Genomic DNA, 20,913 nt, shown 5'->3' with positions numbered 1-20,913 from the left:
TATGTATACACAAACACATGGACTAATAATGCAAGGCAATTCAGTTCCATCACTGCCAGTTGTGATTTCACAGTGTTCAGCAGCACAGGCATTGACTTTTCAAAGTGCCAGGGGGTGCTCGACCCCTAGCTCTGTCCCAGACCCCACCCCCACTCCACCCCTTTCCATCTCTTTCCACCCCTGCCCCACTCATGCCCCACCTCTTCCCACCCAGTCCCACCCCCCCCCTGAGCACCATGCGTCCTCATTCCTCCCCCTCCCTCCCAGCCTCCTGCACGCCGCAAAACAGCTGTTTGCGGTGGACGGGAGGCGTGGGGAGGGAGGGGGAGGCACTGATCCATAGGGCCTGCTGGTGGGTGGGAGGCACTGGGGAGCGGGAGGAGCTGATGGGGGGCTGACGATGGGTGCTAAGCACCCATCATTTTTCCCCCGTAGGTGCTCCGGCGCTGGAGTCGGCACCTATGTTCAGCAGTAACTTAAGTGAGAGAAATGTAATCTGACAAGTAAGCCCTCAGTACCACAGAATCTAACCTGGGCCGTATGAAGTTTATCATCATCTGTGATGGCATGAATGTCGGTTTCTTCCAATTCACCACGAGGCCCAGATAAGCAGGAAACAAGCAGTTGAGAACTGTCAGATTTTGCTTGTGGGATCTGCCTCTGATCAGTCACTGGCCTAGATATAGCCAGACAAAGATGTTCCTTCTTTCTTAGCTGTGCAGCCACCACAGAAAGACATTTTCCAAAAGACTCTTGGAACCATGGAGAGTCTGAAAGGCAGTTACTTTGTACTTCTAGTGATTTGTCTGCACTGAAAGTTACTTACCTGTACTGTAACTGTTGTTCAAGATGTTGTTGCACATCTGTATTCTACTCAAGGATGTGTGGGCATCCAGAAAACCTGAACCAAAGTTTTCTGCAGCATTACCCATAAGGCTGTCATATGAGCCCTGCACATTCTTGTGGCCTCTCCCAAAGCTATATAAGGGAGGCACTGCCCTGAACCCCCTCAGTTCCTTTGCATCAAAACATAGCAAAACAGGACTCCAATGCAGATGGGATGGAGCATGGGTTGTGGTATTCAGAACATACGTGCGCAACAACTTCTCAAAAAGCAACAGTTAAAACACAGGTAAGTAACCATTTTTTCTTCTTCGAGTGGCTGCACACGTGCATCCCACACAGGTGGCTCACAAACAGTACCATCAGGGGTGTGTGTGTCAGAGTATATTTAAATAATCACTGCAACACTGCCTTTCCAGAGTTTGTATACGATCTCCAAGCAATTGTGATTGCATAGTGATGAGGGAAGGGATGCACCAAGGACCAGCCCTACAAGATCCAGTAAAGGGACATCCTTTAAAAGAGCTACCAAAGTAGCCAGTCTCTGTGGAGGATGGGTGTTTGCTACCAAGTAATACAGAAACGAATCCACCTGGAAATTGTGCTGACACTGGTAGATCTCTCATTCTGTCATCATATGAAACAAATAGGCAGGAAGATAGCTTGAAAGTCTTGGTCCTGTCCAGATAGAAGGCTAATGATCGCCTGACATCCAAAATAGATGAATGTGGTTTGGGGAAAAAAATCATTAAGTACAGTGATTGTTTCAAATGAAAAGCCGAAATCACTTTAGCTAAAAACTGCAAATGTGGCCTCAAAGCTACTTTAGCTTTAAGCAATACCGTATATGGCTGTCCTGCCAGGAGAACCTGAAAAGCTCTCCCACTCTTCTGGCTGATATAATGCCAATAAGAAAGGATGTCTTCTGACTTAGGTGAGGCAAAGAGCAGGTACCCATAGGCTTAAATGGTGTACCCATCAAAACAGCTAACACAGCATTATGGTCCCATGCTGGTAATACATCCTGAACAGGGGAAAAACCTCACACAATCCCTTTAAAAAAATCTGGAGACTATGGGGTTGGGGGAGGGGGAACCAATCTTCCCTGAATGGGAAGGTGAACAGCTGAAATTGCTGCTAGGTGAACTCTCAGGGAGCTTAGAGAAAGGCCTGAGATTAGATGAAATTTAATAAGTATTCTAAAATGTTAGCTTCTGCTGGAGATATACTCCAGAGAGTAGACCAGATTAAAAATTGCTTCCACTTAGCAAAATAAGTGGATTTAGTGGATTATTTTGTGCTATTATGCAATATTTCCTAAACTGCCACTGAGCAGTCTCTCTCTGCCTGATGTAACCACTCAACAGCCATACCATAAGATGCCAGCTGTTTGGATTTGGGTGCAATGTCCATCTGCAATGCTGGGACAGAAGATTTGGGAGAGGAGGCAGAGGCCATGGAGATTGAATCAAGAGACCATGAAGATCCAAGAACTAGCAGAGTTTCAAGCAAGTGGAATTACCTATAAGAATTACCTTAGCATGGTCTTACATAAGAACAGCCATACTGGGTCAGCCAAAGGTCCATCTAGCCCAGTATCCTGTCTTCTGACAGTGGCCAATGCCAGGTGCTTCAGAGGGAATGAACAGAACAGGTAATCATAATGTGATCCATCCTGTCGCCCATTCCCAGCTTCTGGCAAACAGATCCACTTATTTTCTTGCTTCAACTTTAGGCTCACCTGTGGAATGAGTGGAATAGGGGGAATGTGTTCATGAGAGTTGGCCCCCAGCACCAGTAAGTGAGCCTGGACTTTAACCCACTCAAGAAAAATGGTTACTCACGTTCTTGTAACTGTACTTTGAAATGTGTTGCACATGTCCATTACGCTCCATTTCAGATGGAGAAGCACTTCCACTTGCCCAGGCAACTGACTCTTGTGGAAAGTTTTCTGCTATTAAGGAGAACATTTTGTAGCACTGCCACTGAGCAATGTGCCTCCTTCGCATTTAGCCACTGATGAACTATGCTATGAGGTGCAACACCTTAAGGATTCAGGTGCAGCACCTGGCTGTGGTTCTGCATCAGGACTCAGGTTATTGGTAACAAAAAGATCCCAAGTGGACAGTTCATGGAGGTCTGAATGCCACATCTGTCTCAACCAGGCTGAGGCTATAAGGATCATTTTGCCATCATCTTGCATGAGCATGACCCTGGAATCAGGAGTACTGGCAGGTATGCACAGAGCAGGTTCTTGTTCCACAGGAACATGAAAGCATCTGATATTAATCCAGGACTGTGACCCACCCGGGAACAGAACTGGGGACACTTCCTGTTCTGACAAGTCGCAAATAGATGCAGTGATGGAAAGCTCCCTATGCAGAACACCCAAGCTACAATCTTTTTCTTGACACCATTCATGGTCTAAGTTAAAGGATCTGCTCAGACAATCTGCCAGGCCATTCTGAATTCCCAGCAAATGAGACAGAATGACAGAGCCTTGAATGCACCAATTCCACAACTTGACTGCCTCCTGACAGAGGCAATCTGACATGGCATCCCCTTCCTTGCTCACATAAAACACTGCTGTGGTGTTGTCAGAGAGTACCTTGACAGTCTTGCAAGTTCCTGATGCAGGAACTGCTAACACACACAAAAATACTGACAGCAACTTCAGTATGTTTATGTGAAGCCTGGCCTTGTGAGCAGTCCACAAATCCTGAGTCTGAAGCGCACTCAGATTAACTCTCCAATCCATGGTTTAAGCATCCATTACTAGAGTCATGGACTGGGGCAGGGGGGCAGAAGGGAATTCCCCTGTACACGTTATCTTGGCTCATCCATCAATCCAGCACAGACAACACCCTGTCCGGGATCCATACCAGCCTATCTAGGTGGTGAAATTAAGAATGCCTGACTGCCTTGAGCCATGCCTGCAGTGCCCTAAGCTGTAGCCTGGCATAAGGGGTCACATACATACACGCAGTGTTTGAGGCAATTCCTTACAGAGATCTGAGGATGGTCCTTAAGAGACAAACAGAGGTCCCACAGAGTTTGAAACCTGGAAAGAGGTGGGAATGTTTTGGCTGATGTTTGTGACAGTCAGTGTCCAGAGACCCCAGGGGGAATCTGAACACCAAAGAATAAGGAATTGAATCAACTGATAGTATATGATATTATTATACTATAAAAGTGTATGAAGTCTTATGAAAACTGGTGACTCAGTGTTAATTGATATTATTGCATGATGTATGCATGGTTAGAGTGCAAAGTGTTATGTATGTGTGCTGGAAATATATTCCTAAAATATGTTCTTGGGCCTTGTCTACACTACAGAGTTTTGTCAACACAAGTTACGCCAGAATACAGCCACTGCTGTACTTAAACCACTGATGCATGTCCATACTGCTTCTTGTGTCAATGTGTTTGTTCACACCATGCTATGAACCTTCTAATAACATCTGTGTGTGCCTGAAAATTAAACACATTTTAAATCACTTTTTAAAGTAGCACTTAGTAATACAACCAAACTGGCATTCCTGAACACTAACATGAGAAGCCCACACAAGGGGGTGGAGGGGGGTGAGAGTGCCAGCATGCTGTCTCTAAGTACAAACAGCAGCCGGAAGCAACCAATCATGAGGCAGAACCTGGTGCACAGACAGCTAGAGTCTCCCTGTCCCCACACCCCAACTCAGAGACCAGTACACTGTGATTCCCTCCAAGTCCTCCCACCCCCTCCCCTCTAGTCCAGGCAGAAGTGTGTTTGCTGCCCAGAGTGGCATGCTCAGCTGGGCAGTAGCTATGTGAGCTCTGCACACTGAGGAATTTCAACACTTTCTGAGGCTTTGAAAGGGGAGGGGCACATACCTGTATAGCTGGATGCAGGGAAGCAGAGTTCAAAACAATGAGTAAAGCGGTCATGGTAAGTATATTGGGATACCTCCTGGAAGCCAGCTACGGCGACATAACAAACGCAGTGTCTACACTGATGCTTTGTCGATCTAACTTTGCTGCAAAAAGCTCTATACCGCTCATTGAGGTGATTTTATTTTGTCGGCAAAGCAGGAGAGTTTTGTTAGCGGGAGGAACAGTGCAGTGTAAACACCTCCACTGTTTTGTTGGCAAAAGCTGCCTTTTGCCGACAAAACTGTGTATTGTAGACAAGGCTTTAGACAAAGAAATGCGAATTCACCAGTCTGCCAGTCAAGCTTTGTAAAAAAAGGACAATACAAGTACATTTACATATTAGGTGAACAAAGCCATCAAGTTAACAAGCAGGAGAGAAGACAATTTAGCAATTATACTGGCCAACCAAATCTGCACCCCAGGAAACCTTCCAGGCTCTTGATGAAGAGAAAATGGACTTTGGGTAATACAAGTGAAGCAAAAAGGCTCTTTAGTTATCCATCACTGATGGGATAAAGCATACAGAACTCTGAGCCTGTGAAAGTTGGATCCCTTAGTCTGGAGGACTAGGGATGCTAGCAACTTGATGCAAGAAAGAAATTTGCAAAAAATAAGTTTTAGTCACTTGAAAGCACGCTTTGTTTTATTTGTAACCATACCTTTTCTGTTATTCTTGCTTAGTATCACTTAAATCTCTGTTCTTTGTTGTTGAACTTATTCTTGTTTTATTAATACACATCACTGAGATGGTTTTGTAAGTGAACTGTAAGTCTTCAGTTAACCAAATAGGCTGATGTGTGCTCTGTGTCTTTGGTAGGGTTGCCAACCCTCCAGGATTGTTCTGGAGTCTCCAGGAATTAAAGATTATGTCATGTGATGAAACCTCCAGAAATATGTCCAACCAAAATTGGCAACCCCAGTCTTTAGAGGAAGCACACTTAATTTCTGTAATTGTTGAGAGAGGGACTGCACACTGTAGGGAGATGTCTCTGAGGAAGTCAGGAACTGGAGTTCATGGATTATTACCTACAGGGCAAGGTTTAAATTGGTGAAGTCTTGAAGAGTTTGCTGGCAAGTCAGACAGGTTTGTGTGTCAGAGAACTGATACACAGCTTAGCAGCAGTAAAGCTCTCGCTCTTGCTAAGGCAGAATGGCAACACAGTGGCTCACAGTTCTAGGTGTCCTAAACAGATCACATCACAATGCTGCCCCCAGTGAATTCTATCCTCCCCAGAAGCATCACATTGACTTCTCTTTGTTCACTTTCAGGTCCAGGACATGGAAGAGACTTATTGTTTGATGGATTGCAGCCTATACCTGGTGTCTGAAAGGAGCCCAGACTAACAGTAATCCACTTAAGGATATACATGGATACCTCTTAAGGAGGTAGGCAGCCACTATTGCTGTACACTTGGTAAAAACCCTGTATGACGATCACAAGCTGCATGGCAGGACAGTGAATTGATCTTCTACGACAAACCTCATGAACGTACTGTGAGCAGGATGAATTGCCACATGGTATATGAATCCTGTAAGTCAAGGGAAGCAAACCGATCTCTTGTATCTAGTGAAGGGATAATTGTAGTTAGAGGCACAATACAGAACTTTTTTTTGATATATCTGTTGAGATTCTGTAGGTCTAGGATGGGATGGAAGTCCCCTCTAGCCTTGTGCATTAGAAAATATTAGGAATAAATCCCCCTGTCCCAATGAATAGAGGGCTTCTTTTATGGTTCCCTAAGAATGTAGAGTTTTCACTTCTTGTCTTAGCAAAGACTCATGAAAAGGGCCCCCAAAGGTCTGTGTTGGGCCGGGGGGAGATAGAAAGGAAGTGCAGGGTATATCCTGATTCCACCATGCTAAGCACCCATTTGTCTGAGGTGATGGACTGCCACACATGTAGGATATGGTATAACCTGTCCCAGCAAGGTGGGGAAGGGTCAGTAAGTCCCAGGCTGGGTAGCATACGGTCCTCAACATAAAGTCAAAATTGCTGTTTGGTGCCCTGGGAATGCCTAGATTGGTCAGCCTAATGAAAGGGGTTGTACGGTACGGCTGTCTAGGTTGATATTGAGGACCATATTATGGCCAGAGCTTGGAAGCCCAAAGACTTCAGAACTGGTCTCAAAGCCTCATCCATTTTGGATGAAAACAAGGCACAATTCTCAAAAGGAAGGTCCTCAATTGTGTGTTGCACCTCCCACAGGAATCCCTGAGGACTGTAACCAGGAGGAAAAGCACATTATTACTGTTATCACAAACCTGGCTGCAAAGTACATCAAGTCCGTAGAAGCCTGTAGGACTACTAGAGAGATGAGGCAGCCCTCAATGATGAGTGACTGGAATTGCTCTCTGGAAGCTTCAGGCAGCTTGCTGGCAAACTGGGATCTGACCTACTCATTTGAGAAATCATATCGGGACAATAAAGAGTGTTGACTGGCAACATGAAATTGTAAACTTGCTGCAGAATAAAAGTTTTTCTGCCAAAAAGGTTGAGGTTTTTTGGCATTTTTTCTTAGAGGGTAAGCCTTAGCCTGACCCTGATGGCTCTTCTCTTTCAGCATGGCCACAACTAATGATCCAGGGGTGGGATGTAAATAAAACAACTCCTTGGGACTGAACCTGGTATTTTCATTCCAATTGTTTGGTCACTGGTGGAATACAGGAAGGGGGCTGTCAGATTGTTTCGGCCTACTGCATAATGGCATCATTTACAGGGAGGGCCACCTTCCCTACCACAGAGGGATAGAGAATGTTAATGAGCTTGTGAGTACTCTCCTCCACAAGCTCCACTTGAATGTCCAGAGAGGCTGCTGCTCTCCTGAGGGGGTCCTGATGCAACTTAAAGTCACCTGGCACCAGGGAGGATGCATCCAATACCAGGCCCCCATCCTGGGATGAGGGAGCTTGAAGCAGGGGCAACAGAGATGACTCCCATGGCTGATCTTGTGGTACCAAACACCAACTGCAGCTCTGTAGCAGGCTGAGCTAAGTCTTACATCTGGGAGTGAGAAGGCTGATTGGTATCTACAGGCCTGTCAGTACTAATAGGAGAGTGCTCCCTTCTGGGGAGATATACTAGTGCTTGACCTTGGTGATGTCATCCCCCAGAGTATCCAACAGGGCCACTGGAGGAACACTTTGGCAAGGAGTCTTCAAAGAGCTTCCCTTGGAAAACCAAGGGGGCTCAAATGCCGGTCTAAGGGCAGCCTTCATGAAGATATATCGGAGGCACTCTTCCTTTAGCTTCTTCATCCTGGTGTCGAAGCCGTGACAAATAGAGCACCTGTCTCTAATGTGGCCCTCACTCAAGCACTTGAAACAACAGGAATGAGGTTCACCAACAAGCCCAGGCTTTTTACAGCTTGTGCAAAGTTTGAAACCTGGGGACATTGACACAGGCTCCACTGGTACTGGGTGGGGTCTGGAGACTCACTGGACTGGAAAAATCCACAGTGATTCTCCTCAGAAGTTTCTGATGAGACTTTAAAATCCTTTGGAACCAGAGAAGAGTCCAGAATCATTGAGTAATCAGGGGAGAAGAAAGAAAGGTTAGCAGAAGCAGATGGATCCTCCTGTGGTAGAACTGGTTCCTTAGGCCTTGGCTCCTCCTGCACCATTAGCTGCTCAGGGGGAACAACATCTCTTCATATTTCCAATCTAGGTGGCTCTGGAAGCTGCTCTACTGAACACTCTGGAGACCTTCCCCTTGACTGGGTCTATGACTGAAACCTAGGAGAACAGGAAATATCCCAAGGGCTCCAAAATGGACAAAGCGTAGGGCATGGGGGACCAATAAGCACTGTGCCATGACTATCTGTCTCTGCTAAATTATCAGACCCAAGCCCGATGCTCTCCTTCTGCAGGCAGTCTAGAAGACTTGCTAGATCAACTGAGTCTAGGAGGAAATGGTGAGATAGTAGAGGACTTTGAGCCAGACTGCAGAGAGCCATCTCAATAATGAGCAAGTATCAGGGGCACAAAGCCTGCTGGAGTCACTCAGCAATGTAATCTAGCTGTAGCCTATCGTGAAGAGGCCAGCATCGGTACCAAGGCAGGTGTGGTAGTCAGTACCTCAAACACGTCCAAAAGACATTGATGGCACATCATCATTAACTGGTGTCAGGAATGACCTCTCATACTCAGTGCCATGGTATAAGCTGGAGTCAGTACCCAACTGGAGTCCCAGTACCAATGCTGTTGGTGCTGAGACAGAGGCCAAAGACTGTACCGGTGCCATCACACTCTATACCAGTGCCAAAGAAAGTACCTGAGAAGGCATAAGCCCCTACAATACTTCTTGTCTGGAACCAACATCGCTACCACTAATAGTCTCCACGTCAGAACTGAGAAGACAGACAGACAGACCTGGTAAACAGGAGACAATGCAATGGACTCCTGTACCACAAAACATTCTGGAATGGAGAGGCAAAACAAACCTTTGCTGCATTTTAAGCTTACATGGTTGTCAATACCAATAATATCTGCCCCAAAACAGCATCCATTGTTAGGGGAACCAACAGCTACCCTGAAAACAGTACTGAAAATCAACAGTATGGCACAGATCCTCCTGCCACAGTACTGGGGAAACATGGGTTGACAGCTCAGCTCTACCCTGGGTACCCGAATAGTCTCAGTGATGTTCTGAGTCCTTTTATTGAAGAAGAGGAGGAACTCTCAATGTTTACCATTCAGAAATGCCTCTCATGTTATGGAATGGAGGAAAATACATAAATTAATAGTCATTTCTACGGATAGGAATGCTCATTATTACTGCATAGAACATGAATGGATCTAACCAGCAATTATATTAGACAAGAGATACTGGTTTGTCCTGTGTGTCCTCTTTCAGGGAGGCCCTGGAGAGGAAAACCAACCTCTCTCTATCTGTGGCGAAGAGTCCAATTGCAGGGGGAGTCTATCAGAGACAACCACAACCACACTTGTGGTCTGCAGACAGGCGGGAAGCGAAGTGTTTCCTCCAGGGCCCAGAAGCTGAGGCAGGACTCATTGCCTTCTCTCCAGGTGGTGTTTGAAGCGCAGGTCTCTGGAAATCTGCTTTCTTTTCTTGAAAGAGGGGCAGACATTGAACCTCTCAATGTGTCCCTCATGAAGACAAAAAAAGCAGTACATATGGAACTCACCATTCAGGATGGACACCCCACACAATGCTCAGTACTTAATGCTCAGCAAGTGCTGCATGCCACCAGTGCGTAACATCAAAATTAACTATATAATACCACACAGCACAAAGTAAAAAATAAAAACAAAATAATAAAACAAAAGTGTACTAACTATTTGCCAGTCATGTAGAGTGCTAAACAGACAGACTACGCACAAGAAAACCCATGAGGAAAACTGCAGGGGAGTTCAGATTCAGGCCATGGGCAATGAGAATAAAATGAAGAGAGTCGGGGAGGCACCACCCAGATATAACCTCAGGAGGAGCCACAAGAATGTCAGGACGCATGCACCGCCCTGACAGGTACTGCTGCGAAAACTCTTCAGCTCCAGCAGATGGGGTGCACAAATATGCCTGAGTGGAAAAAATGTGTTTAACCATTCAAAAAAGAATCTCAGATACTTCCTGTGGACCAGATGGATGTCAATGTGGAAATCTGTCTTGTAAAGTACAGAACCATAACCCAGTTAGTTCTAAGTCTTTTGACTGAAAAGGTCCAATTTTGGCAGTCCTTGTTTTTCTGATCCTCTTGCAGGACATGGTCTTTTGCTGGATACTACTAAAGATCCTGAGGTCAGATGTGCCTAAAATTGTTCAAGACTATAGGGGATACTTGGTAGTGTTTATCTACTGGCTGTGGGCTGGAGGGGAGTAAGGCTAGAGAATGCCACAGTCCCCTTCACTAGGTACATTATACCTCTCATTAACTGGAGAACAATTCTTGATGGCACTGAGGATGTCAAATTTTCTAATGGTTCACCATTATCTGGATGTTCAAGGTTTTGTCTATCTTTGTCAGCAAGTCCTGGAAGATCTTAAAATCATATATGGTTGATGTCAGGGCCAAAGTGAGTGCTTCATCAGGAGAATACGAAGACTCCTTTGGTAGAGAAGGTATTTGGAGTGCATCTGCACCACCACAAGGGGCTTCCTCCATCTCGGACATGGGGGTCTGGCCACTAGAGCCTCTTCTTAGTCACATGATACAGTGGTCCACTCCTGAACATATGGTAGGGTAGGTCCCAGTAAGGCCAGTGGGCTAAGGTGGCAAGTTATAAGGGTACCATCCAAATTGAGGCTGACCAATCCATTGCCAATTATACATCAGCATTTGGTACAGAATTTGTCCAGAAACATTGCTAGGGGTTTCTCTCTAAACTGATGGGAAAAGGTTCCTGACTTGATGTAGGGAAGAAGGAGTGACTGGGAGCTGGCAAGGTGAAGTTCACCTCCAGGAAAATCAGTGCCATTAGCTGCAAGTCTAGTGCTGGGACCAGTATCGGTGCCCTATTCTACCCTACAGATATGGTGGTTTTGGTGCCTTTAAATGGTTTTTTCTCTCCATTGAAGCCAGGTGTGCCCTGATTATTGGTGCACTTGCCATAAACAGCCTAGTCAACTCCAGCTTAGTGGATGTCTTTTCTCCAGGTTTGGATGTGACTTTTATGGACCGCTCATGTAGATATAATCTGAGACTCATGTATGTCCATTTTCTGGTGCAAAAAGCAATGGCAGATTGAGCACTTATCAGGGACTGTCCTTCCCTGAGGCAGAATAGGCATTTGCTTTACCTATCATCTAAGGCCATAAGACAACTGCATGATGGACAGGGTTTAAACCCTGGGGATTTATGTCCATCCTGATGGCATTTGGTGCCAAGTGCCTCACACCACTGTAAAGAGAGTCTTCCCCATCTTTTTCCTGATAGAGGGGCACGGCCACTCTGCCCTTTACACCCTCACACAGGAGCATGAGATGGCACAGGGCATATGTGCAGCTCAGATAGACTGCTACTCAGAAAAGATTCCGAGCTCGTGTAAATTCAAAGAAGAATTTTTATTTTCAGTAGTCTCCCACAGGGCCTCATCTAAGCAAGGCTAGGAACCTCATATTTTTAGGGATGAAGCATGCCACCATATCCGACTTAGGGAAGAGCTTCCAAATGTCAGAACCCTGGAGAATTACTGGCTTGAAGTCCTTTTGGGGACTTCTAGCTACTGTACTGGGGGAATATCTGCCATCTACTCTGATATGATCCTGGCCACATATATGGCAAGATGGACAATAAAACACAGAAGTCTGGTTTTAGAAGTCTGGTCCACCTTTCTGTCTAATGGGTCTTTAGAGATACTGTGCTGGGGCCAGCTAATGGGAATGACCCCATAACTTCTCTATTTCTCTGAGATGTGGTACGATTTCCTTAGCTTACTTGGAGTGACCATCTTGTATCCATGAATAATCACATTAACTGTTTCAATAGAAGTAACAGCTTCTTTTCATCCAGCAACAAGCACAATCTCCCACACGGAACTTAATTTCTGGTTTGGAGAGCCGAAGCTATTTTAGTGCAGCCCAGGTTCTGGCACAAACTAATATGACAATGGCAATGAAGAATCAAGTTCCTTATTCAGAAGAATGCTGACGCATAAACAGCTTCACCAAGCCCGTAGTTTGAATAATACGAGGCAGAAATTGAAAACAAAAAAAAGAGTAATACAGCATCAGCAGTCCTTTATAGGACTCCTGTTTCCTTTATCCAATGGGTTAGGAATGAGGCCTCATTTTCTAGAAGGCCTGACATAGAATGGCCTCAACACAGGAGGCCTGAACCTTTATTTATCTCATTGCAGACCCTTCATTGATGCAGTAATAAAAGCCACAGGTGAACTTTGAGGATGCTCACAAGACCCACCTTCACTTCAAACTAAGGGCTTGTCTACACTTGAAATGCTATAGCTGCAGCACAGCAGCTGTGCTACTGTACCGCTTCAGTATAGACACTCACCACAGTGAAGGGAGGGGTTCGTCCACCTCACTGAGATGCGGTAGCATGGTTGACAGAAGAATTCTTCCGTCGACTTTGCACAGTCTACACTGGGGGTTACGTTGTTTTAACTACATGGATTGGAGGGTGAGGAGGGTGGATTCTTCACACACCCGAGCAATACAGCTGGATCAATTTAACTTTTGGGCATAGACCTGGCCTAAGGCTGTCACACTGCTTACCTCTACTGCAAACCCTTCAGGTGAGCAGGACACTCCAGATGAGGGTTATTACTGTGGGCTTAAGCGGTCACTGGAATTGAGAGCATTTTTTGCCCTTCTTTTTCTTCTGTGAATATTATTGTGAGTCACCAGTCAAGACCACCTGTTCACTTCCCTGAGCTAAAGAAAGAAATTAGGACAGAAAGGAGAGCTATGGGGGAACAGAACACACAAGGGACCAAATATACTTGTTATTCTGTTGATGCTGTTAATTGTCAAATCATGTTACATAAGAGTGCCAACTAGCCATCAAACCTGAGTACTGGCAGAGTTAAACAAGATAAATTCTAATAACTTACTGTGACACATCCAGCCATTGGTATAGTGTTAGACTTATCCCAAGAGATGTCAGATATTTGTAAGTGAACTCTATGACGATCTGGACATATTCTCATATCCCTGCATATTCATATAATAAGAAAAACAGTTTAAGAACAAGATGGAGAACTCAAAAGATAGTATACTAAAACAGTTTAGACCATGGTTTCAGGAAAGCTTAAAAACTCTAAAATTTTGCAAATACCATAACTGAGACAGAAGCTTAACAAGAAACATGAGGAACAACAAACTGGTGGGCGGGACGGGACAAGTAGAGATTTCAGAAATGCGATGTGGAACTCAACAGCAGCAGAAAAAACAAGCACTAAAATGAAAATTCACTACTGAGGGTTATTTATTTTTACTATCTGATCTGTGATATGACCCAATTGCAATAGGCACTACATATTAATCCATTAATGTGTGTGCACATTTAACCTCTCCTCAATCCACCAAAGCAAGAGAGAAGATAAAAATTATCTTCAAAAGTTCAATTTACTTGAAGAGGTCATTTTAGCACATACTGAAGAATTATTGGTGTTGATTAGTCATCACAAATGTACGCTCAGACTTAACTATTTTAAGAAATCAATAATACTGATCATTACTACAAGAAAAATATCATAAAGGGCTGTAATGAAAGAATCCATCAGTTCTATGCTCTTAAAATGTTGGTGGTTAGCTCGTTGAACAGTTATTTTCCAGAAGGAAAATAGATTTATCACACAGCCCCTTCCCTATCAGAGGAAAACTAGCTGGCAGGCAGGGAAGTAATGTTATAACTTCCAAAGATACCTGCTGTCCCCTGGAGGCACATGAACACTTTTTACTGTTAAATATGATAGAATACTTATCACCAGATGGAAGCAAAAGAACCATGACTGCAAATCTAACGTGAATACAATTCTCTAAAGGGAATTCTTATCATTTAACTAGTAACAGTCATTCAAAGCAGAAGACATTAAACTTGTTAGCATAAACTTGATATTTTCTTACTTGCAAACACCAGATCTTTTAAGGTACTGACAAAGAGGCCTTGCAAGTTTCATATCTTCTTTAGCCTCAAGCACCCCCGCTGTAAAGTCACACAGTTCCGGTGGAATTTTAGCATCTGTGTGTTCTAAATAACGTAGTACACCAACTGCATGGCATCCATTTCTTTCTGTCAGCAATAAGATTGATTTTGCCTTTGTATATACTTGATCTACAGAGGAACCCTTCAGCAAAAGTGGAAGAAATTTATTTTTAGGCTTTAGAAGTTCTTCAATAGTCATGTGGTAAAATGTTACTGTTAATAAATGAATGCTAGCCAGCAAAACTAAAATGCCCATTAAAAGCTACTCAAACCTTTTCTAGTACATTCTGGAAGTTATCAGACATGCTGTGTAAGCGCACACCAAAGACGCTTGGAGAAGCAGGAAAACTAAAATGAACCACACAAGTTGCATCAGTAATTCCCAAGGACGGCATGCAGTCATCAGTTAAAACTGTAAAAGTACAGAAAAAGGCACATTACTTACTGGTAATTGTGTTTGTTATAGCTGTTCTCTCCTCTTCATCCTCTACTAACTATGTTATGACTATTTTTCAAGAATCTAAAGGTAAAACGTTTTCCTGTCTTCCATAAACACTCTTACAACAGGTATCACTTAACCCCTTTGCCCGCAGTCAAGAAACTTTACACACAACAAAAAATAAGAACACAGGATAGAAGAAGAGGCGACAAATTTTTATCACAGGTAATTTTAGTATGTTAAGATGTGTCTTCTCTTTTTCCATTCAACAGAACAATTCCTTACCCTGAACTGATATAAAAGAATAGTAAAGAGGAGGAGGAGGAGGAGGTGGTCACTGTATCATACTGTTTGCAACAAAAGATCTAAGAGCAGAAATCATATCAAGTAAAATGGATGACAAACAGATCTTTACAAAGACATTTACAGAACAGCTTTGATAAAATAAAATAGATAATCCAATACCAGAAGTGCTGAACAATGCCCAGGGTTTAACCCTTCTACATCCCCAGAAAAGGTGTCTCAATTAGAAGCAACAAGGTGGTGAGGCAATAACTTTTATTGGACCAACCTTTTACCTCACCCACCCAGCTTGTCCTTCCAATATCTTGGGACAAACACCGGTACAACAACACTGCAAACAATCAATCTGAAGTAGCAGTTTTTCAGCTTGATGTTTACAAACTTCAACACGTTTCCTCCAAATTTGCAGCACAATAATTACAAATACAGTTTAGCCCAAAATAAAGCACAGACCCACAGGTTCCATTGTTCCAGGAGAGTTCACAAAGAGGACCTCAAAAGTGAAACTGTCTTTAGGAAACATACATGTACAAAGTACAATAAACTAAACTCTGAACTCGTATCCATGAAGTGAAAACTGAATGTGGAAGTGGTTTGCATTGAGGCCTTTCAAATGCTGCCAGACGGAATAACGGACAGGAGATATGGAAACCTATAGGTTATTTATGCTGTAAGGTCTACTATACACCAATGAAGGAAAGCTTCCCAAGTCAGTTGGTACATAAGGTTGGTAGACTTCTTCCTAGGTATTAAAAGAATGGCGTCAGCTTCTGGCGATTAACCAAATACTACAGCATCTCAAGTACTGTGCAGTTAGGCTCCATTTTTTGACACCCATATATTGAAAAGGGAACTCCTGAAGGAGGTTGAGAAAAACGGGAATTTTCATGATTGATTTTCCAATTTATCAGATCCTAAAAGACATCTGTAGCATAGATCTTCCTCACAATTCAAGCAAGAAGTGAGTAAAGAGGGAAGTTATGAAAAAGATACTACAATGAAAAGGAGAAGGCATCTGTGTAAGATGTTTCTCTCAGCACCTGGAACAAGAGTTGCTAATCTTTTTGTTGGACTGAAAGGCAAAAACATTCACCTGAAATACATCCCACATAGATGTTATAATTTGAAACGGTGACTTATGTATCTGCCACTCATCCTGAGACATGATGCAACTACAATATATCAGTATGAGGGTTCAACATTCCATTAGAATGAACATTTTCTTGCTAACTCAAGAATGAAATTTTATTGCTTCTGATCTTAGCTTTTTGTACTTGCTTGATGTACTTCACGCCATCCTGTTTTTGTTACATTCCAGTTCAACTGTGGAATAGTTTTTTTGGAAACAAGTTCTTATCTTGGCAGCTGCTTTGCGTGTGACAGTTAATGCTTAAACTCCTTTTTTTGAATATTTTCTGTGATGGACTCCCATCTAGGTACAACATCTGGGCAATCAGGAAGCTTGATGAAATATGAATGTTCTTTGGGAATGCTAAATCCAGATTCTGGTGCTAGAAACTCCTGCTCTGAAGAAGAAAAAATTGCAGCAGTCTTTGAGGAAGTCCCTACGTGTCTGTGCCCTAAAAGAAAGCTATCATCATGAGGTGGTGTAGCAACTGTCTCTTTTAGTGCTTTTATAAATTTGTAGACAAAACGGGAGTCTCTCTGGCATACTCCTGTATTTCTGCTATTTTTGAATGAGAGTTCTCGTTTCCCCTTTTCCCTCACTCCCTCCTCAAAAAAGTTTAAAAACAAAGAAAACCTCAAACAAACCAAAACCTGCACTTAGAGGTTGACTTGACCTTGACATGTCTAACATGACCTTTTCTACAAGTACATGACCATTTCAACGAAGAAAGTTTTGACCAAATAGAGAATATCAAGGCAATGGTAAATTTGGTTACCCTTTTCTCAGTCACAAGACCATGATCACAGGTAACCTGGAAAGCAGATGTTGGGACTGCAAGAAAGCCCAAGGTTAATATTTGTTACCTATCAGAAAATGAAGGAATTCAAGACTGTTTGGAGAGAATAAAATGAATGTAACAACTTCAGATCTATGGACAACAGGTAATTATCTGGATCACTTTAAGGCATATGTGACAGGTTGCTAATTCAGCCCTCTGTCATGCCTGCTCCCATTTAGGGGAATAAATTAGACCTGGCTGGAAATAACCTGGCCCTAATTGGGGAAGCAGAGAGAGCTGTTGCCTAATTAACCTGGGGCTGTATAAAAGCCTCAAGGGAAGGAAGCCAAGGGGGGAGCAGAAAGAAAGGGAAAAGACAGGGAGTGGAAGCAGGGAGGTAGCTCTTCCCTCCTCCAGATGGTGAAACATCAACTGTAGATGGTGAAGCAGTGGTGGGAACAAGCCTGTGAATAAACTGCACCAGTGGTTACTACCCCAGGGTCTCAGAGTGACTTTGTGGACCTAGCAGAGGCAGGAGTCAGGGGGGTTCTGCCACGCTCGGCTATAGCATACTAATTGAAAAGACTACATGAAAGTCTCTGGTCATCTTTGCTTCCACAAATAATCCAGAGTAAATAGAAAAACATTCTTCTGAAGGCACGAGATGATATTCAAAAATTTTGGAACTTCTGAATGGCCTGGAAAATTGCAAAACATTTCTTTGCAATGGAGGACAGAGACGATGAGCTTAAAAAAAAAAAAAAAAAAAAAAAAGTGGTGTGATTCTCTTACATCTCAATTAGATATGTGAAAATTACTTTCTGCGCCCATCTGTTTTGAGTTTTGGTGGCCAGAATATCAAGAAATATGTTAGACATCTCCTAATGGGGAAAGGCTACTGGGTTAGAGTCACATTTTCTTTGGTGGGCACTGAATTCTGGTTCTCCACTCAGGGAGACTGTACTGTAGAAGCATAGTACTTTTCAATCCAGAGATCTGAAAGAAATGAAGAATTTGAAGGTTGATAATCATAAGCCTAATATCTGAACCTGGATTGTTGAATTCCGATATTCTGGTTGCTATGAGGCAAGATCCTCTCAAACTATGAGGAGTTTCCAAGTGTCTTTATACAGATCCCTCAACTGTCCCATAAAAGGCACTTGAGAAAGTCAATCTAGGTGGAAGTCAGTTCCAATTTATCTTGCCAGTGCATTACTGACGAAGGTTTATTGGGAAAAGCAAGTCACACTGCAGCAAGTATCAGATACTTAAATGATTTTTAGAAGACTTTTGATATCGAGATTTTAGTCATGACAGCATCACCCTGGAAGAGACTACATTGTTCTTGGAAGCCAGCAAATGCCAAATAAAAATCTCTTATAAGAACATTCTCTGTCTTTCATGACTCCAGAACCATTAAGCAGAAAGAGAATGTTTTTGGAACTGTTCACTGTGATTAAAAAGGAAGAGACTATTTTCAGAGTAGAAGTAGAGTAAAAGAAAAGCAAGGATATTCATCCCATTTTACTGGTATAGTTGACAAGACACTTTACCAATTAATCTTTACTTGTCTTAATGAAGCCACAAATTATCTTCTTGAGTATATGAAAATACAGCTTTGCAATCCTTTATTTTCAAAGGTGTGCTTTTGAGAATGCATAGGATTCTGACTGTCAAACTGCTTGATATCCAAATGACTGTTTTTTTTCCCTGTTAAAATAAAGTGTGGAGACAACTGCTGAAGCCCAGGTGCAAGCCAGGAGATCAAAGGACAAGCTTTTGTATGAGCACTACCAACCAGGCTCAGCATAGACCACTATGAACATTTTGTAATACATAAATGGCTAAGAAGACTGTTTTAAAAAAACAGGGGGAAAGACTTCAACTTTAAGACAGTAAGAATAAGTACACTATAAAAAGTTGCCCAGCAGTGAAACAAAAGGGACAAAGGGAAGAAAAGTACCTCCTGGCTCCATATTGTGACTCTACCAAAGAGCTTCCCTAGCTTGAGTCAGCTTCACTGAGAATGAGGCAGCTTTTATCTGAGTTACTAATCCACACCAGACTGCCCAAATTCAGAGCCAGTTGCCTCCTGTAGAAAATCTGGCATAACCTAGAAATGAGTATTTAGAGTGGTGCATGATCCACACACAAAAAGTGACATATAGCCAAGAACTGGCAAATGAAACTTTTAGTGGCATTCTTAAGCTGCTCTCTCATTTTAGTAACATAACTAAATTAAACATTTATCCATGAGTTCTTATATAGACTCAACAACTATGAAATACCACTGGCTGGAGACATATTCTTTAAAAACAATATTATAGCAAAGACCCCCAAAAATTTTAAATGACAAACTCAAAAAGGAATGTACTTACCTAACACAACATGGGTGCCAGAAGTAAAAATTTTTTTCCATTGCTCTACAGCATATTTGAAATGAAATTCAATTTCTTTGTGTACTTTTAAGCAGAATATGGAACTACTCTCCACTGCCTAATGATGAAACATAAGAGTTATGAGTTTTTCCAGAAGTATACTACACAAATGAAATCTGATTACCAATTATTACTCTAGCTGAAACAAAGTCTTCTTGTTCTACTGGTACACTGCATACCTCCTGGGCTCATATGTGACAGGGGTACCCACAAAATCTTCTATTTAGAAATAATTCTGCTTTATAACTTTGACTTCAATCATTCTTTAGTTTAACATTTTTAGGTAAACAGACTTTTTGTTTATTAAAATAAATATGGTGTTTTTCTTATTTAAAGTCAATCCTCTGATATAAAAATGATCAGAACTCTATTTAAACATTTTTGTGAAGAAATGGGTTGTCTTACCAACTAAAATGTCTGATGTTTTTTGAGTGCATGGGTAACTCAAAAATAGCTTCTACAGAAGATTTCAACTTTCTGTGGACTTAGTCCTCCATTCTGATTAAAGTTCGAAAAAAAAACCCTCTCAAATTATCAAAAGTATTCAAAAATTGCATCCTGTGCATGTACAGGATTTTCTGCTACTACTATTTTAACAATTTTCCAGATATATTAACACTCATGGGGTGCATCACATAATGAAATAAATGCTATTTTTATCTGCAATTTTTTATTACACATTCAGATTTTTCCTTTCAAACTCTACTCAGTCAAAAGGAGCACACTGCTACTTTTTGATACCTCAAGGCACAGATGTGTAGCATGTCAAGTAATTTTCTATCTAGGCACTAATTAAACAAATGACTGTAATAGTGCCAGCTGCCAGAGGCCAAATGATTGAATCAGGAAAATGGATCTCTTTAAATAGCACATTTTTAATAATTGAAATAATCAATTTTTAAAGAGGGTCCTCTTGAATTAGTATTCTTCAACCTGTACTACAAAATTCTGTTTCAACATTTTTGTTAACAATATTCCACTTAAAATATTTTTCAACTGCTTTGGCACACATGGCTTAAAACACTTACTAGCAGTCGAACGTGAAACTAAGATGGCAAAAATATAAGAACGATTAACTGAAAAGTCACCTATTTGAAATGTCCTATCTCAACTACATAAAGCATTAAAAGCTACTTTATACCTCCCAATTTCACAAAGATAGAGATTATGATTACGTGATTAAGATTCTCGAGTGGACTACTGTTGCCACACTGTTTTGTCTCAAATGCAGAGGTTATTTTCAAATGTAATAAGATCCGTGAAGCCACGCAATGACAGGTGGACTGCACTGACTTAGGGGATATGATTTTTGACTGATACCTGAGAATTCTGACTGAGTGACTGTCAAGCTGAAACCTTAAACAAGGGTTTTAATGTTCTTGGGGAATGAGACAAACCAATGCTACTTGGCTGGAAATATGAAGATAAAAATGTTTTGCTGGAGCTCAGAAAGG

General features: G+C 42.4%; 1 protein-coding gene across 1 annotated transcript in view; it reads right to left on the bottom strand.

The window, feature by feature from the left end:
• TDRD12 (tudor domain containing 12) overlaps positions 1-20,913 on the bottom strand; it is a 126,222-nt gene that overhangs the window by 47,066 nt on the left and 58,243 nt on the right. The window contains exons 18-21 of the mRNA XM_026652829.1: positions 19,400-19,517; positions 14,645-14,784; positions 14,294-14,514; positions 13,279-13,378 (exon numbers count right to left, since the gene is read on the bottom strand). Of these exons, the coding sequence (XP_026508614.1) occupies positions 13,279-13,378; positions 14,294-14,514; positions 14,645-14,784; positions 19,400-19,517 (579 nt within the window). The remainder of the gene's footprint in view (positions 1-13,278; positions 13,379-14,293; positions 14,515-14,644; positions 14,785-19,399; positions 19,518-20,913) is intronic.

This window comes from Terrapene carolina, unplaced genomic scaffold (assembly GCF_002925995.2).
Source record: "Terrapene carolina triunguis isolate 2854851 unplaced genomic scaffold, T_m_triunguis-2.0 Scaffold130, whole genome shotgun sequence".
Lineage (NCBI taxonomy): Eukaryota > Metazoa > Chordata > Testudines > Emydidae > Terrapene > Terrapene triunguis.
This window is presented reverse-complemented; position numbering and strand designations above follow the sequence as displayed.